Source organism: Ciconia boyciana, chromosome 1 (genome assembly GCF_034638445.1).
Source record: "Ciconia boyciana chromosome 1, ASM3463844v1, whole genome shotgun sequence".
Lineage (NCBI taxonomy): Eukaryota > Metazoa > Chordata > Aves > Ciconiiformes > Ciconiidae > Ciconia > Ciconia boyciana.
In genome coordinates this window covers 58,380,119-58,395,420 of record NC_132934.1, presented here as the reverse complement: position 1 = coordinate 58,395,420, position 15,302 = coordinate 58,380,119, and the positions used below count along the sequence as shown (strand labels likewise).

The 15,302-nt window shown below is 58.9% G+C and overlaps 1 protein-coding gene across 1 annotated transcript; it reads left to right on the top strand.

The window, feature by feature from the left end:
- Nucleotides 1-552: 552 nt before the first annotated feature.
- TRIOBP (TRIO and F-actin binding protein) lies at nucleotides 553-15,132 on the top strand. Its single transcript, XM_072869575.1, has 14 exons — nucleotides 553-798; nucleotides 4,699-4,755; nucleotides 5,111-5,179; nucleotides 5,635-5,724; nucleotides 6,574-6,683; nucleotides 7,126-7,684; nucleotides 8,328-8,438; nucleotides 10,422-10,569; nucleotides 10,959-11,070; nucleotides 11,536-11,695; nucleotides 12,051-12,164; nucleotides 12,476-12,562; nucleotides 13,471-13,634; nucleotides 14,331-15,132. The coding sequence occupies exons 1-13, from the start codon at nucleotides 793-795 to the stop codon at nucleotides 13,630-13,632; spliced, it is 1,785 nt and encodes a 594-aa protein (XP_072725676.1). The 5' UTR covers nucleotides 553-792; the 3' UTR covers nucleotides 13,633-13,634; nucleotides 14,331-15,132.
- The last annotated feature ends 170 nt before the right edge of the window (nucleotides 15,133-15,302 follow it).

The window sequence follows — 15,302 nt, the reverse complement described above, 5'->3', positions numbered from 1 at the left end:
CTTCCCTATGCCGGCTGGCTTTCCAGGGGCACCGGAGATCCCCGCGGACCTGCTACCACCTCTGCCAAGATTGCAAATCGCTGCTTTAGGGGTTCATCTGTGGGGGGCGGGGGATAAAACCGAGCAGCTTCAGGAGCGAAGGTGAGGACCCCACTGCGTGCACACATACATCGGGACTGCTTAAAGTCCCTACCTGTAAAAAATCCCCGCCTGAAAAAAAAATAAAATCCCTGCCTGAAAGAAAACCCTGCCTGGGTAAGGGCTGGGCTCCCGGCGGTCCCTTCCTGGGCAGGAGCGACACAGTCCGTCCCCCCCTGGGCTTCGACCTTGCCCGGGCCAGCGGGGAGGGAGGGGGAGGCGGCTCAGCTCCAGCATCGCCCCCGTCCCGTCCCGTCCCGTCCCGTCCCGTCCCGCCGGCCGCCGCCGCCCCTCGCCCCCGGGCCGGCCCCCCCTTCCGTGCGGCCCGGCGGCCTCGCCCGCCCCGGCGGCTCCATTGGCTGCGGACGGCCGGGGCGGTGGCGGCTGGCTGCCATTGGCCTGCCCGGGCCCTCCCAGGAAGTTTGGGGGGAGGAAAGAAAAGTTTTTTGGGTGGGTTTTTTTTTTCCTCCTTTTCTTTCTTTTTTTTTTGTTTTTAATTTAAAAAAAAAGAGGAAAAAGGCGAGCGGGGAGCGCGGAGCGGGCATGGTGGGGCCGTGGAAACCGCCCGGCCGCTGAAGCCGCCCCGCCGCCCTGGCTGCCAGCGCCCGGCCCTGCCGCGACCCCGGCCCCGGCGCCGGCCGCGGCGCCCCCGCCATGACGGTGAGTCGGGACCGGCCCGCAGGGTTCGGGATTTGCGGGGGGGGTCCTCCACTTGGCCGCTCTCCTCCCCCTCGGCCGGGCCTTGGGGGTGCCCGGAGGGACCCCGCGGGGCTGGGAAGGGGCGGAGGGCCGGCGGGGCCCCCAGCTGTCAGCTGCTGCCTCCTCCCTGGGGTCCCTCCGCTCCCCGCCTGCCCCGGGCACTGCTGCTCCCCGGGGGGTTCTGGCTCTGCCGGGTATCTGAGGCTGTGGCTGAGGCTCGGTGCCTCCGTTCCCCATCACCGCAAGGCTCCCCTCCAGGGCTCCCCGGAGCTGCTCGGTAGAGTCGCTTCGTTAGCGGCGGGCCTTGATGGACATCGGTAACACTGCGCATAAGCATGGACCGGGCTGAGGCCTGCCGAGCTCACCGCACCGATGACTGCAGTCGGATGCGAAATCTGCATCCCCCACGGGCGTGGGGAGCTCCTACTCCCTGTGGGAACCAGATGCGGTTTTGGGGCAGGGAGCGTCCCACCCCTGGGGCGAGCCTTCCTCGGTGCGGGCGTCTGCCGGCCCCAAGAGGAAGGCTGTTGAGCAGAGTGGGGTAATGGAGGTGACAGGCCGGGCTGTGCCCGCCGGCATTTCACACGGGAGCAGTGGGAAAGGGAGAGCCTGTTGCCCGCTTGCTTTTGCAGCACGTGTAGATTTGGGAGTTGCATGTGTGCTCCAGCCTGGGAGCGGTTTTGCTTCCACCAAACTGAGCTGGAGCGGTTTTGCTTTGTGTTTTGGCCTGGGGCCGGCGCCTTGTGGAGCGAGTTCCCTTTTTGGAGGAGAGGAGACATTGTGCTTTCTGGGAGGCCGAGAGCCCCTCACTCCGTCTCTCGGAGGTGAGAGGAAGCGGCGCTCCAGGACCTGGGGAGCTTTTGGGAGCGGGAAGAGCGGGAGGCACAGCAATGGCAGAGGCTGGCGATGGAAGAACACCTGACCATCCCGTCCCTCCCCTCGGACACCGAGCTTTCTTAGCCTGCTGCAGCCTCTTTGCTTCTCCGTCCCGGCGCCTCTGTACCACCCAGGAGCCATTCCTTTGCTCCCACCCTGTCCCCTTTCCTTCTTTGGTGTTTACATTCTTCAGATACTTGCAGGCTGTTATCACCTCCCCTGTAGCCCTTCTTCAGCCAGAGCAGGCAGCTGCCTCTCCTTAACCTGCTGTTGTAAGCCAGTCCTTCTAGACGTCACCTATGTCACTGGCTGCTTGGTGCTCCCTCCGGTGCCTCTACCTGGCCAGCAGTGGGGCTGAACATATAACTCTGGTGGGTACGGATGCAACCAGACAAAATTGCTGCTGCCACCTCCCGAGCCAAAGCCCCGAGCTGCAGCCCCGAGCTGCACTACAGGGTCATGCATTTTGCCGGGGGTGCATCCTGCCGCATCCTTGCATCTCCGGCACCCGGATCTCTCCCAGCGGTTCGGCTTTCCTGGACGTTTCCTTCTCCCACTGCTGGGCTGTTTCCTCTGGATGGAGGGTTCAGTTTGAACCCTGCTCTCTTCTCTGCTGGTATCCTGAGCTCTTTATGCCGGATTAGGAAGCTGGATTTGATTGTGGGGAGGGAGAGAAAAGTGTCTTTAAGCACTTCATGCATCAGCTGATGCCTCGTCCTATGGTACCAGCCCTGCTATGACAAGGATAGTTCAAAGCCAGTTCCAGACCTGCAGCTCTGCATCTGGGGGTGGCAGGGAAAACGGGGCCGGCAGGCAAAACAGGAGCCCTGTGCAATAATCCCGCTTGGGAGAAGCCCTCTGGGGGGATTTTCCATCCCCAGCATTGCGTCGAAGGCAGTAACAGGGCAGCACACGGTGGCAGCGGTTCTGGCAGGGCTTTGTGCTGGTTTTCCCAGCAGCATACATCCTATTAACGTTCGTTATTTCAGCGCCTAATGCTTTGGGATTGCAAATCCTCAGTAAGATGAGACCCAGCTGATCCGTGCAACAGCCCCAGCCAGGAGTCCTTTCGCTCCCTCTCTCCCTATAGTGTTTTTCCACCTCCACGGAGCCTGCCTGGCTCTCTTCTGCTGAGCACACGTGCGTCCCGGGAGGGAGAAAGGTTGGGCTTTGACGTTTTGCCTCCTTTCCTTCCCTCCCGCCGCTCCCAGTTCAGAGCCGGAGCTGAAGTCACCGGATTGGAAGGGATAACGGGAAAAAGGGTGGAGCTGCTGCCATGGGGAAGGAATTAATTTTCGGGGCACTTTTTCAGGGCGGCAGCAGGGCCAGCAGGACGTCTGGGACCGTAGGGACAGAGATGTGTGCGTCCCCCTTGTCTCCCAGCCGCTGGCAGCACCCGTCACCTCTGCAGGAGATGAGGCGTGGGAGCCCCCCGTGCCCTTTTGCTCTGGTTTCCCTGCCTGCCTCCCTTCCTGGGCAGCTCGGGGCTGCCGTCAGATGCTTCTTGCCGGGCCTGAAGCTGTAGCAGCCGGTGACCCTCCCCTTGGCAGGCCTCCCCGTGCCTGCTCAAACCAATAGCCAGGGCGCCGGGGTGGGCCGGCACGTACTGGGCTCTTGCCACCCCATAACCTTGGCTGTAGCCCAAGAGCGGCAGCTTGGGGAGATGAAAGCAGGGGAAGGCTCAGCCCGGCTGGGCGGCCAGGGAGCTGGGCTTGCAGGGCAGCCGCGGCTGGCTGTCAGGCTCGTTCAGGGGGCGTGGAGTGGCTATGGGCTTGCCAAGCCACTCCTTCTCGCCAGCCCAGTCTCTGGTGGTGATTGTGGCACGTTGGGACTGCTGGTGGATTCCCCAGGGCTGTCAGGTCTGGTGCAGACCACTGGAAGGTCCAGCTTTGGCACCGTTACCTCTCTGACACTGTCCCTGCCTGGTTTGGCTGCAGAAGAAGGGCCAGATCAGCAAACTCTGGCTTCCTGGGGAGAAGAGGCGTTGGGCTGAATTATTTGGTGGTGCAACTTCTCCGGAGCCAGCAGGGTTGGGAGGAGGACCGGCTCCAGCCTGTTTGGCTGAGGGCAAAGCCAGGGAGAGTGGTTCCCCTGAGTCAGCTCTCTGGCACTCCACCTTGGGAAGGAGATAAACTGGTTGGGATGCCGCACCAGTGGTGTGAGGTTAGGAGGAGGCAGGGAGTGGGGGGAAACTTCTTTCTAGCACGGGGTGATCTGGGTGAAACTGTTCATCCTCATCTTCGGTAGGTGTGGCCGAGGCTGGGCAAAGGGCTGGCCCTGCAGCGGGAGGGAGCAGAAAGAGCTGGGTGGTAAGAGAGGAGCCCCCAGCATCTCAGAGAGGATTGAATCTTGGAGAGGGTCGAGTCTCGGAGGGGATCGGGTGCTGGCTGTGACTCTGATTTCATCTCTACCCTGGGGCACATCGTTTAAAGGCAACATGTTTTCACAGCTGTTAAATTGCCTCCTGTACGTTTGCGGTGAGGGCTGTTTTGTAGAGAGCTGCTTGCGTTTTTAATAAATGATCAGTGGTGAAGTTACTGGAGGGACGTAGCTCTGAGGCACAGATGGCCAGGGTTTGGACAAGGCATGTCTGGTTCTTTGCAACTTTGCCTCCATCTCTGAGCCAAGCCGTGCAGCACTCCCTTCTGCCCGTTCTCCTTGCCCCTGCCTTCCCCCACTCTGAATAAATATCTCCGAGGCACCTTGTGGAAATCTCCTTGCTGCATATTTTCCTTTAATTTTTTTTAAACCTCTTTCCTTATCTCCAGCTTCCTCTTACAGGAATGACTGCCTGCTGCTGAGAGCTAAACACAGTCCTCCTTCGCCACCGGGTCCTACATCCCCATGAGTTTCCTAAAAGCGATGCCAGGCTATTCCCACTTGTTGTTCTGCTGCTGGGGACTCGCCTTCCACCCCCTGGCATGAAAAGCCCTTTTGTGAGTTGCTCCCAGACAGTAACCCTCTGTTTTGTCCTTTCCTTTCCAGCCGGATCTCCTCAATTTCAAGAAGGGATGGATGTCCATCCTGGACGAGCCGGGAGAGGTAAGCCCGAGGCAGGGGTCTGCTTCTTCCCCCAGCCGCTGCTGCTAGAGATCTCCTGGCAAGCAGCCGATTTCCTTCCCCCTCCCTTGCTGAGGTCACTCCCGCTGGGAAAGGCAGCGAGAAGCCTTTGGTGGAGGTGCCTCGCTCTGTGTGCGGGCATGGAGGTTCACCCAGCACCCCTCTCCCAGCTGAGGGGCGCGAGGGGGAGTCGGAAGGGACATAGAGGAGGGGGAAGAGAAGACCAAGAGGTCACGGCGCAGAGCGTCCCTCCCTGTTCCTACACTTCCCCTGGTAACTGCCTATCCGTTTCCCTCCTGTCTTTTCCCTTCCCTCCCCCTGCCCGATCCGCCTGTAGTGGAAGAAACATTGGTTCGTGCTGACCGACTCGAGCCTGAGGTATTACCGGGACTCAAACGCGGAGGAGGTAAGCATGGCCAGCCCTTCTGCAGCCCTCTCTTCCTTCCCAGCCAGGCAGGAGAAGAGCACAGCCCTGGCATGACCAGCACGCTCTCGGGAGAAGCGGCAGCATCCTCTCCTCCTGAAAGGTGCCGGAGGTGGCAAGCTGCTCTTTGCCAAGGGGTGACAAAGAGGACGGGTGTCTGAAGGCGGGCTGGTGAAGCCTGGGGGGCTGTCAGTGGTGGGAGGCGAGGAGAAGGGCCGGTCCTGTAGCTGGGCATCTCTGATGCTCTCCATCCATGCTGGTGCCTGCCCCTCGGGTTAAAAGAGGCCACGCTGTGCCAGGGAGCTGAGACTGGCTCCCGGAGAACTGTGGGGTGAAGGCAGAGGCAGCTTGAGCTTCAGTTAGGGTGCCGGCAGGTGATGGGGGCTTTTTCAGAGCTGGGTTTGCACAGATGTCCTAGCGGGTGGCTGTGCTTGCAGGCTGATGACCTCGATGGAGAAATAGACCTCCGCTCCTGCACAGATGTGACGGAGTTTGCGGTGCAGCGCAACTACGGCTTCCAGATACACGTGAGTGTCCGGCACCATGTGGGCACAGAGTAGCGGCACCAAGGGACACCGGGTGGGAATGCATGCTCCCTCCCCATGCCGAGATGCTGAGAGGCAAGCTGTGCAAACCTTGTGCCGGGATGGTGGCCCGCCAGGGCTGGCTGGTGACACGTGGGTGGCAGTGCTCAGGGACACGAGTGCTGCCTGCCTGCAAAAGGAGGAGGAGGAGGAGGAGGCTCTGCAGGGCTGGCCAAAGGCTGTGCTGGAAGCGGCCCAGGAGCCAGGCTAAACACCAGGAGTGTTTACTTGGCCCATAGGCCAAGGCAGCTTCTCTAGAGCCACGGGGAGGGAGTGGCGAGCACAGCAGATCTCAGTGTAGCCTGGCTGACTGTGCTCTGAGTAACAACCTGTACCCTGGGTCTGGCCCCAGTACAATTCTCTCCTCGGCTACTTGCTGTGGCAGTGGGAGATGGCTGCTAAGGCAGCGCAAAACCCAGTGGGCGTGCAGGGTTGGGCACTTTGTCGTCTGGATTTTCCTGCTGTAGCCCAGCACTGGTGCCCAGCTCACAGCACCTGAATGACTGAATGGCACCAGCTCACATTTGGCCAAATGTGCCAGCAAAGTTTCTTTTGCCTTTGCTTGGAGATGGTCCCGTGGGGGACGTGTAACGGGCTTTCCTGCAAAGAGCACGTCTCCACTCCCACCCCTCCACCTGACCTCAAGAGCACGGGAGTCTTCGAGACAGCATGTGGTCTCTAGCACTGTCCACCACCTGTGTGAGCGGGTGCCCGGGGGTCTCGGGGAGCGACTGGGAGCTGCCTGCACCTCCACCAGGTGCTGACAGGGCCTCCGTCACCTCCCTGTTGCAGACAAAGGATGCCGTCTTCACCCTTTCGGCGATGACCTCGGGCATCCGGCGCAACTGGATTGAGGCCCTGAGGAAGAACGTGCGCCCGGTCAGTGCTCCGGACATCACCAAGTAAGAGCTGCCCTGTGCTGCTTCCCCTCTTGCTGTCCCTCTCCGCTGGCAGGCAGGGACCAGGAAGGCCCCTCTGGAAATCTAGCCACTCCCAGATCAGCCCTGCCCTTCACTCCTCCTGAACATGGCCTGGAGACACCAGCTGGTTGCAGGGGTTGAGAACCTGATGATTCTGCTCTTGCACCCACTTTTTGCCTCGCCACATTAGTTTAGCTCAGTTTTTCCACCAGCATGGCTTGGAACTGGGGGTGAATCCTCCCTGCCCCATGGAGGAACCCATTTCCCCGAGGGATGGGATGCTACAGGCCCAGCTCTGTGCTCAGGGTGGGGTTTTGTAAGGCTGGGCTGAGCGAGAGCTGAGCCTTGGGCAGTTGGCAGTGCTTCCGCTGGCATCCTTTCCCACGCAGTGCCTCTCCTTCACTGGCCACCGCTCTGATTTCAGGCTCTCCGACTGTGACAAGGAGAACTCCTTCCGTAACTGCATCCCCCAGAAGGGCTTACTCCGGACGGAGGAGCAGCAGCGGCCGGGCTCAGGCTCTGAGGGGAACTCGAAGGGCGGTCAGTGGAAGGCAGATGGGCAGCGCCATGCCTTTGACTATGTGGAGCTGTCTCCCTTGCCGCAGGACCCTGGGAATCAGGGGTCCCCGCAGAGGACAAGAGGGAGCTTGAGGATCTCCGACCGAACTCCCAAGCATGAGGAGCTGGAGCGGGATCTGGCCATCCGTTCGGAGGAGAGGCGGAAATGGTTCGAGACCCCCGACGGCAGGGTCCCAAATAGTGATGCCCTGGTGGGGGATTCTTCCCGCAAGGCGGGGGAGCAGGACCTCCCTGCTCCTCCGCTTTCGGAGGACCAGCGGATTCGGCTGAATGAGGAGATAGAGAAGAAGTGGCTGGAGTTGGAACGCCTGCCCTTGAAGGACTCGCGGCGGGTGCCCTTGACAGCACTGCTGAACCAGAGCAAGGCGGGCCACGGAGACACCAACGAGGCGCTGAAAAAGGAGGTAAGAACATCCCTCCTCTCTGAAACTGGGATTCTGGTGGCCCCTTAGTGTGGTCTCTGGCAGCAGGAGGCTCTGCAGAAGAGCAAGGCAGAGGCGCAGGGAGATGTTCATTCTTTCTGGCTGCATTTGCCACCCCTCAAGTGCATGGGAACTTTTGCAGCTGGGTAATGCAAGGCCGGAGACCTGCTCTTGTATGCCTGGAGAGGTTCTCCAGGCCACGTTTTGCTCCAGGATAAGTTAGTTGGTGGCACTGCTTGCGTGGAGTCTGTGTTTCCCAGGAGTACATCCACAGCCTCTCTTCTCTGGCTGTTCCCAAGCCTGCAAGCGCTTCACCTGCCAGCCTTTGAAAGGAGCCGTGCGCTTGTCTGTTGTCCCAGCTACACGTGTAGCGGTGGTTTCCTCCAGCACGGATCCACCTCTGGAAGTTGGGATGTCTCCTGCCCTCCTTGCTAGTGCTTACCAGGCTGGGGCTGGCTTTGCTGGTTTGGTCCCTTGGCAGGCTGCCATTCCCATGGGAAGCAGACATCGCTGGCTGTGCATGGTCCTCCCCATCCCTAAGCCCGGGGTTCAGACGTGGCATGTCGGTCGGGTCGCAGCACTTTTCCACCCCTGGCTGAGCATCTCTCTCCCCTCCTTGGCACAGGTCCAGTCACTGCGGGCACAGCTGGAGTCCTGCCGGGCCCGAAACGAGAGCCTTCGGGAGGCGGCGAAATCCCAGGGAGAGGGCCACGTGCCCCGGGGGTACATCTCACAGGTGAGCGGGGCGCCAGACATGAGACCCTGGGGTCGCTCCCAGTCCCAAATTGGGAAATGCTGGGACTCAGCTCATGGCTGAGAAGGTATCGCTAATCATTGGGTTGCCATAGTGACCCTAACTGGGCCCACTTGTAATCAATGTTAATTACATAAAGGCTGGTGCGTGTTGCCTGGTCTTAAAGGGACCAGAGTATAAAAGGGGAGGAGGAGGAGCGTTAGGGGAGGGGTGCAGGGTCAGTGCCCTGCTTTGTGCGTGGGCACGATGCTGGCCTGGGCTGGGGTGGTGAGCTGTCCCCCTGCTCTGGAGTGGGTCAGCAGCTTTCTGCCAAGCCACCTACGTGTTCCCCAGTGGTTTGCAGCTTGCCGCATGCGGTTCTTGCTGACAGGGACTCCCGAATCCCTAGTTAAAAGTAGTCCGTCAGGCCCTAGGGAGCTCCTGTCCCTGCCAGAGCCACCCGAGCCCTGAAGGTCACTTTGACAGTACAGCCTGTTTGTTTGCTGGGATGGCACGTGGGAGAGCCCGCAAAGCAGAATTTGCTCAGGCTTTGGCCTCTCACTTCTCTTTGTTTATTTATTTTCCCCCCCATGGACTTGTCCAAAGCAAGCAGGGTCACATCCCGCAGGGATTTCCTGGGGGGAGGCTGCCGTTCCACCACACTGTGGGGATTTCAGGATGTGCCATACATGTTGAAAGATACCAGGGGGGTGGGAAGGAAATTGGGGCTGGCAAAGCCTGTTGCAGTGCGCTTTCTAGCCCAGAGAAAGAAACCCACGAGTCCTGTGGTGCCCCGCCCAGCCTGTCGCTCTGTCATCCTGATTTAATATTTAGAGCTCACAGGCCTCTTTATGGTCAAAAAAAGGAAAAGGAGTGGGGAGGAATGGCACCTTATCTTCCTGATAACTTGGCTCAGAAGGCCAGCATTTCACATCTGGGCTTGTTCTCTCTCAGTCTGCTGAGGTTCGCAGCCAGCCCGTGGGCAGAGCACCAAATTGATCCCTCGCCTTTTCCTCTCTTTTGGTCAATCTGTGAAGCTTCCCAGCTTGCCTGTCTCAGTAGGGAGGAGTAGCGAGCAAGGATTTGCGTTCCCACAGCATGTTGCAGCACTCTTTGTATCAGCCTTTGCCTTAGTACCAGGAGAAGGAATAGGACGGCAAGGGGCTGTCAGGGGATGCGATGACTTCTTGGCTCTTTGCTGATGTCTTAGAGACCTTGGCTTTTTAAAATAATACTCTGGCATGGTTTGGTGGTACCAAGTCCTTTCCAGGGGGCTTGGGGTGGTGCTGCCAGGGTCTGCAGGGAGAGCGGAGGCGTAGCTCCAAGGTGGGAAGCGCTTGCTTTGCTGTAACACCAGTTAACCACAGTGCTTGGTGTGGAAAGAACCATCCCCTTAGTCTCAGAGCCATCAGAAAGGAGGACGAGCTGTGTGAAGAGGATCCCTAGCCATTAGGCTTTGGGGAGGGCTCTTTGGCAGCCTTGGTCGGGCCACAGGGCAGTGCAGGGTGTCAATTTTCAGGAGAAGGGTCTCAGTTTTCATTGATTCCAGGGGATGCTGCTTCATTTAAAAGGCAGATACCGAGATGTGGTTCCTGCTGTTGATCTCCTCCAGCCAGGCAGTGCAGCCTGGTGGAGGGGTCTGGGCTGGGGTGCTGGGCACATTATTCCCAGCTCTTGGCCCAAGAGAAATGTTCCTGTTGTTGCTGCTTCAGTTTTAAGAAGAGTAAGAGGAACATTTATTGCTCTGCAAAGCATGTGGGGCTTGCAAGATGTGTGGCCCTGTCAAATGGTTATGTTCTGTGATAAAACTGCCACCTCACTTTCCCAGGATGGTCTTTTCCTTCTCAAGTGGTCTTGCTTCTCTCAAAATGGCCCTAGACTTGGGTGATGTTTGCAAAGCTAAACGTCAGCCTGGCCAGGTGCCTGTCATGGCTTGAGCCCCTGGGACCTTTGAGTCCCTCACCCCTCCTTTCCCCGGCATGGCAGGAGGCCTGTGAGCGCAGCCTGGCTGAGATGGAGTCATCCCACCAGCAAGTGATGGAGGAGCTCCAGAGGCACCACCAGCGGGAGCTGGAGCGGCTGCGGCAGGAGAAGGAGCGGCTCCTGGCAGAGGAGGCTGCGGCGACAGCAGCAGGTAGGAGCAGACACCAAGCCATGCCCTCGCTCAGGTGGGTCCCTCCTGCCTCTCCCAAATGTCTCTTGTGAAAAACCAGTCATCCTAATCTGGAGCCACACTGCTGACCCTACTGGTGTGAGGCTGATGCTCAGCACCTTCTTGTAGGCAGGCAGGACTGGCAGAGGTGGCAGGGAGCTCCCACACTGCCCTTTGTTAGTATCCTTGGCAGTGCTTGGTACATCAGGATGATCCTGGGGTGTGGAGAAGGTGGGGGATGCCCTGAGGGCAGAAGGGATGGACAGGGAACTTGCAAAGACAGGTCTGGGAGCGTGCAGTGGCTGGTTTCCCCCAGATGTGCCAGAGCTGGCACAGCCTGATCCCCCATCTCCCGTTGTCCCCCTCTGCAGCCATCGAGGCACTGAAGAAAGCCCACCGGGAGGAGATGAATAAGGAGCTGGGCAGGACACGAAGCTTCCAGCAGTACGGCTCGGTCTCAGATGCCCTCCAGAAGCAGCACCAGTAAGAAACCACCTCTCCCGCTCCCCTTGCCTGATGCTGCTGCCCTGTGCTGTTGTCACCGCACCCCATCTGTGGCCGTAGCCCCCAGCTGTCCCCCCTGCTGCCTCCCCAGCTCCGTCTCCAGGGGCAGTGAGTGCCCAGCAGTGACTCCGAGGGCTGCTGGAGCTGTAGGGCGGGGAGGTTTACCCCCTGTTTTCCCTATAGCACCTCCATTTTCCCTGTAGCTTCTTCCCTCTGTTTTCTTCACGGAAAGCTCCTCCATTTCTCCTGCATGGCTTGAAGCTCCTAGAAGCACCATGCTCGTGTGTGGGAGGGTGGGAACTGAAGCCTTGGTCCACAGGGGACATTATTTTGTGCCAATGACTGATGTGGGCAGAGGCTGCCTGTGGCAGGGGGGAAGGTGATGCTGGTAGCCAGGGGCCGGCGAGGATTGCGGGCAGTGATGAGCTGGTGCCTCTTTGACAGGTTGGATGTGGATTCCCTGAAGCGGGAGCTGCAGGTGCTTTCCGAACAGTACTCCCAAAAGTGCCTGGAAATTGGGGAGCTCACCCAGAAGGCAGAGGAGCGGGAGCAGACGCTGCTGCGCTGTCAGCAGGAGGGGAAGGAGCTCCTCCGGAAAAACCAGGCAAGAGAGGGGCTTTCCTTGCCAGCAGAGACCACAGAGCGCGTTCCTCCCTCACACGGCACAGCCCCTCTGTTAAAACTCCCCTATTTGTTCATATTTCTTCCCTGCTGAGATTTTGTCATCAGAAAGAAAAAAAATTAAGAGTTAGAGGCTGTAGGTGGGCCTGTCTTTACTGTGGTGTTAAATTCGGCGAGTGTATTCTTTGCTGCTGGTTGTAGGTGCCACCGTCGCATATGGGCAGGGGGTTACAAGGAGGTCTCTAAGCTGGGGCAGGGCTGGCATGAAGATGGAGAGATCAGGACAGTGGAGATGCCTGTGCCCTGGCTACCCTGACATCTTTTGTTTTTTCCCACAGGAGCTGCAGACCCGCCTCTCAGATGAGATCGGGAAGCTGCGAAGCTTTATTTCATCGCGGGGCTCTGGGGACCGCTCTCTGCACAACAACGAGCGGAGTTCCTGCGAGCTGGAGGTATGGGGGTGCCCCCCAGGCTGCCCCACCGCCTCCATCCCCACCCCGTGCTGGGGTTCTCCTCTTCGTGGCAGTTTTGGCTTGGAGTGGGTGGGAGGGGGGTGCCGGATGGAGCAGCAGGGTCAGTGCAGGAAGGAGGTACGCAAGCTTTCCCCCCACCGCTCTCCCGGGGCGCTTGCGCCGCTTCCTGCCCTGGCCCTCCTGGCCCTTCCTTCCTTTTCCACTGCCGCGCTTGCGCTGGGGCCCGCCGGCCTTTCCGAGGCGGTGGCTCTTGAGTCACCTCTGGTTCCTCTCCCCCCTCCCCGGCCCAGGTGCTGCTGCGGGTGAAGGAGAACGAGCTCCAGTACCTAAAAAAAGAGGTGCAGTGCCTCCGGGAGGAGCTGCAGATGATGCAAAAGGTTGGTGTTTTCTGGGAGCCATTGGGAAAGCAGCAGGAGAGGGGAGGGAGGAGAGCACCAGGGCTGGATGTCAGCAGGGTTCAGCTGGGTTTGATGGGATGCTCAGGCCAAACCCTCTTGTATCTGTGCTCCTTGTCCCTGCTCACTCCCAAGCACGTAGTAGCCACGTGCTCCGAACAGGGCAGGCTGGCGTAGACTTACCTTGTACAAGGGAAATGTCATGGAGACTTTGCTGCTGGTTTCCCTAGATGTATGTACATACAAGCGTGGACAAGCCAGGAGCCCTTCTTTCCCAGGTGGGAAGCCCGGATGAAGCCTGGCCGGCACTCCGCTTCCCCAGCCACCTTCTCTTCCCCTGGCTGTCCCCTCGCTGGGTGGACGTATTTCCTTGGGCACCATTGCTGAGTGTGCTGCTCCCTCCGCTGGCAGCAGCTCCTTCAGAGGGTTTTTCAAAGACCCCTGCCAAAGGGGAACGTGAAAGAGGCTTTGAGATTCAGTGATGTTCCAGGAGTTTATAACTTTCTCACTTAAGCTTTTTGCTATATAAGGGGCTGAGAGCAGCCATTTCAGTGGCCTGCAGCTCTGGTGGGGTTTATTTTTCCCCATATGGCTAGCCCAGATGCACATAAGCCATGGTAAAGCCCACATCACCTCAATCTGATGCTGCAGATGCCCGCTGCTGCGGGACCAGCGACTCTACCTTCCTCCCTGCCCCGGAGTTTGGGAAGCGCTACCTCCACGCTCTTCTTCTGAATGGTTTCTGCGTGTCCCAGATTGGGATGGGCTTCAAACCCAGGGCTGGCTCTCCCTTCTTCACCTGCTGGCCCTTATCCTGCTGGGCTCACCTTGCCACCCCCCTCCCTAATATCAACCCTAAAAGCTGCTGACCCCTCTCCCTTCCCTGGCAGGATAAGAGATTTGCCTCAGGGAAATACCAAGACGTCTATGCAGAGCTGAATCACATTAAGGTGCGCTCAGAGCGCGAGATCGAGCAGCTGAAGGAGCACCTGCGCCTGGCCATGGCGGCTCTGCAGGAGAAAGAGTCGCTGTGCAACAGCATCAGCGAGTAACGGTGAGCACCAGAGATGCTGTAATTTGACAGGGGGATAGAGGCTGCCAGTTCCTCCTGCTCCACTCAGTGCTGAAACTTTAGGCTTAAACTCTTCCTTCTCTGCTTCTTGCATCCTCTTGTCCTGCACCCCTGGCCCTCCTGTTGTCCCTGACGTTCTCCCAAGGTCCTCAGCCCCCTTCTCGCCGCGCTGCTCTTGATGCTTCTGCAGCCAGCATCAAGCGCTGCTCAACCACGCTGGAGGTGGGAGCCAGCCACATGCTGGCCTTCGCCCTGTGGCCTGGGTGACAGCGTGGTGGCAGTTATGCGCTACCTACTTGGTGATGTTTCTGCTGCGTTCGCCTTTGAAGCGGTTTCCCTGTCACAGCACGGAAATTTTAGGTCTGCATCAAAGCAGCCCTGACTAGACCCAGCCCTCCTCCCGTGCTCGCCTGCGGGCATCCCTGCCACAGCTGGGGAGGGAAGCAGGGTGACAGGAACGAGGGCGTCCCGTTGTCCGGAGCGCTTCTGTTTCTTGCTTGGATGCCGTGGCCGTCGGGAGTGGGGTCACCCTGCTCCACCAGCTCTTGCTGGTGGGTGCCGAGATAAGTGGGTCTGTAGCAGGGCACCAGACGGCCATCTCCTGGGGGAGCAGAAGGGATGGCATTTCTGCACTTGGTGGAGTCTTTCTAAACTATTTCTGGTTTTGTCTCTCTCTAGGTCTGCTCTTCGTTTGTTTATCTGTTCTTGTTTTGTATTTGCTCCATTCCTCACTTGCGGGGAGGGGGAGGTCAAATCCCATCCGTTACCGCCTTGGTGAGGAATCCCACCCACCCCCCAGCCTCCTCACTCCCCCCCCCAAAGCTTTTTTGATGAACCCCTTTTGCCTGCGTACCTGAGCACATTGTTTGGACTGGCTCCTTACATGCACCTTCTTCAGGATTTTATATGTGAAAATTATATTTTATAGAGGAATTTCCCCCCTGCCCCGGGAAGAAGGGGAAGAGGAGGGGGAAAAGTTTTACTACATCACCAGCATTTTCTAACCTGAAACAGAGAATCTGGTTTTCCCCCCCTCCTCAGCCCCATTGCTCCCGGCCACACAGCCACCTTTAGCACGTATTCCCTCTCTTCCAAATGTCTCTGCGGCCCCCCTGGGATGTACGGTGAGGACCACGCTCCCCCCTCCGGGCCACCCCCAGGGACCTGCGGAGAAGACGTGCAAGCCATAGGAGGGAGCCGCCGGGGCAGTCTGCCATGGATGTGCTTGCCTGGGACTTTTGAAAGAGGAGACCTTGGCAAGAGTCTGCATGATTGAGCTCTCTCCGTGACTGTCCTTTGGCTCCTTCAAGAACCTGAATTGGCAGGAGCCCAGAGCCACGGGGTCTCTCCTTTCCAGGGAAGAGGAGCTGTGAGGCTGCTACTGCACCCGTCGGAGCCAACCCCCCCCAGGGTGGCAGCTGCTGCTGCTCTGCTGTGCCCTTCAACTTTTAACTTAATAAAATCTTCCCCTTTTGCTGAGAAAAATGAGTTTGTTGAGGGGAACATGCCCCTAACCTAGAGTGGTGTGGTGGGGGCGTCGTTTTTCCAGGTTCCTCTGTGATTTTTGGGGCATCCTGACCCGTCACTTCCCTCCTTCTGGACTGGGGGAGGGAAAGCAGTGGGAGTACCCCTGGCTGGAGAGCAAGAGAA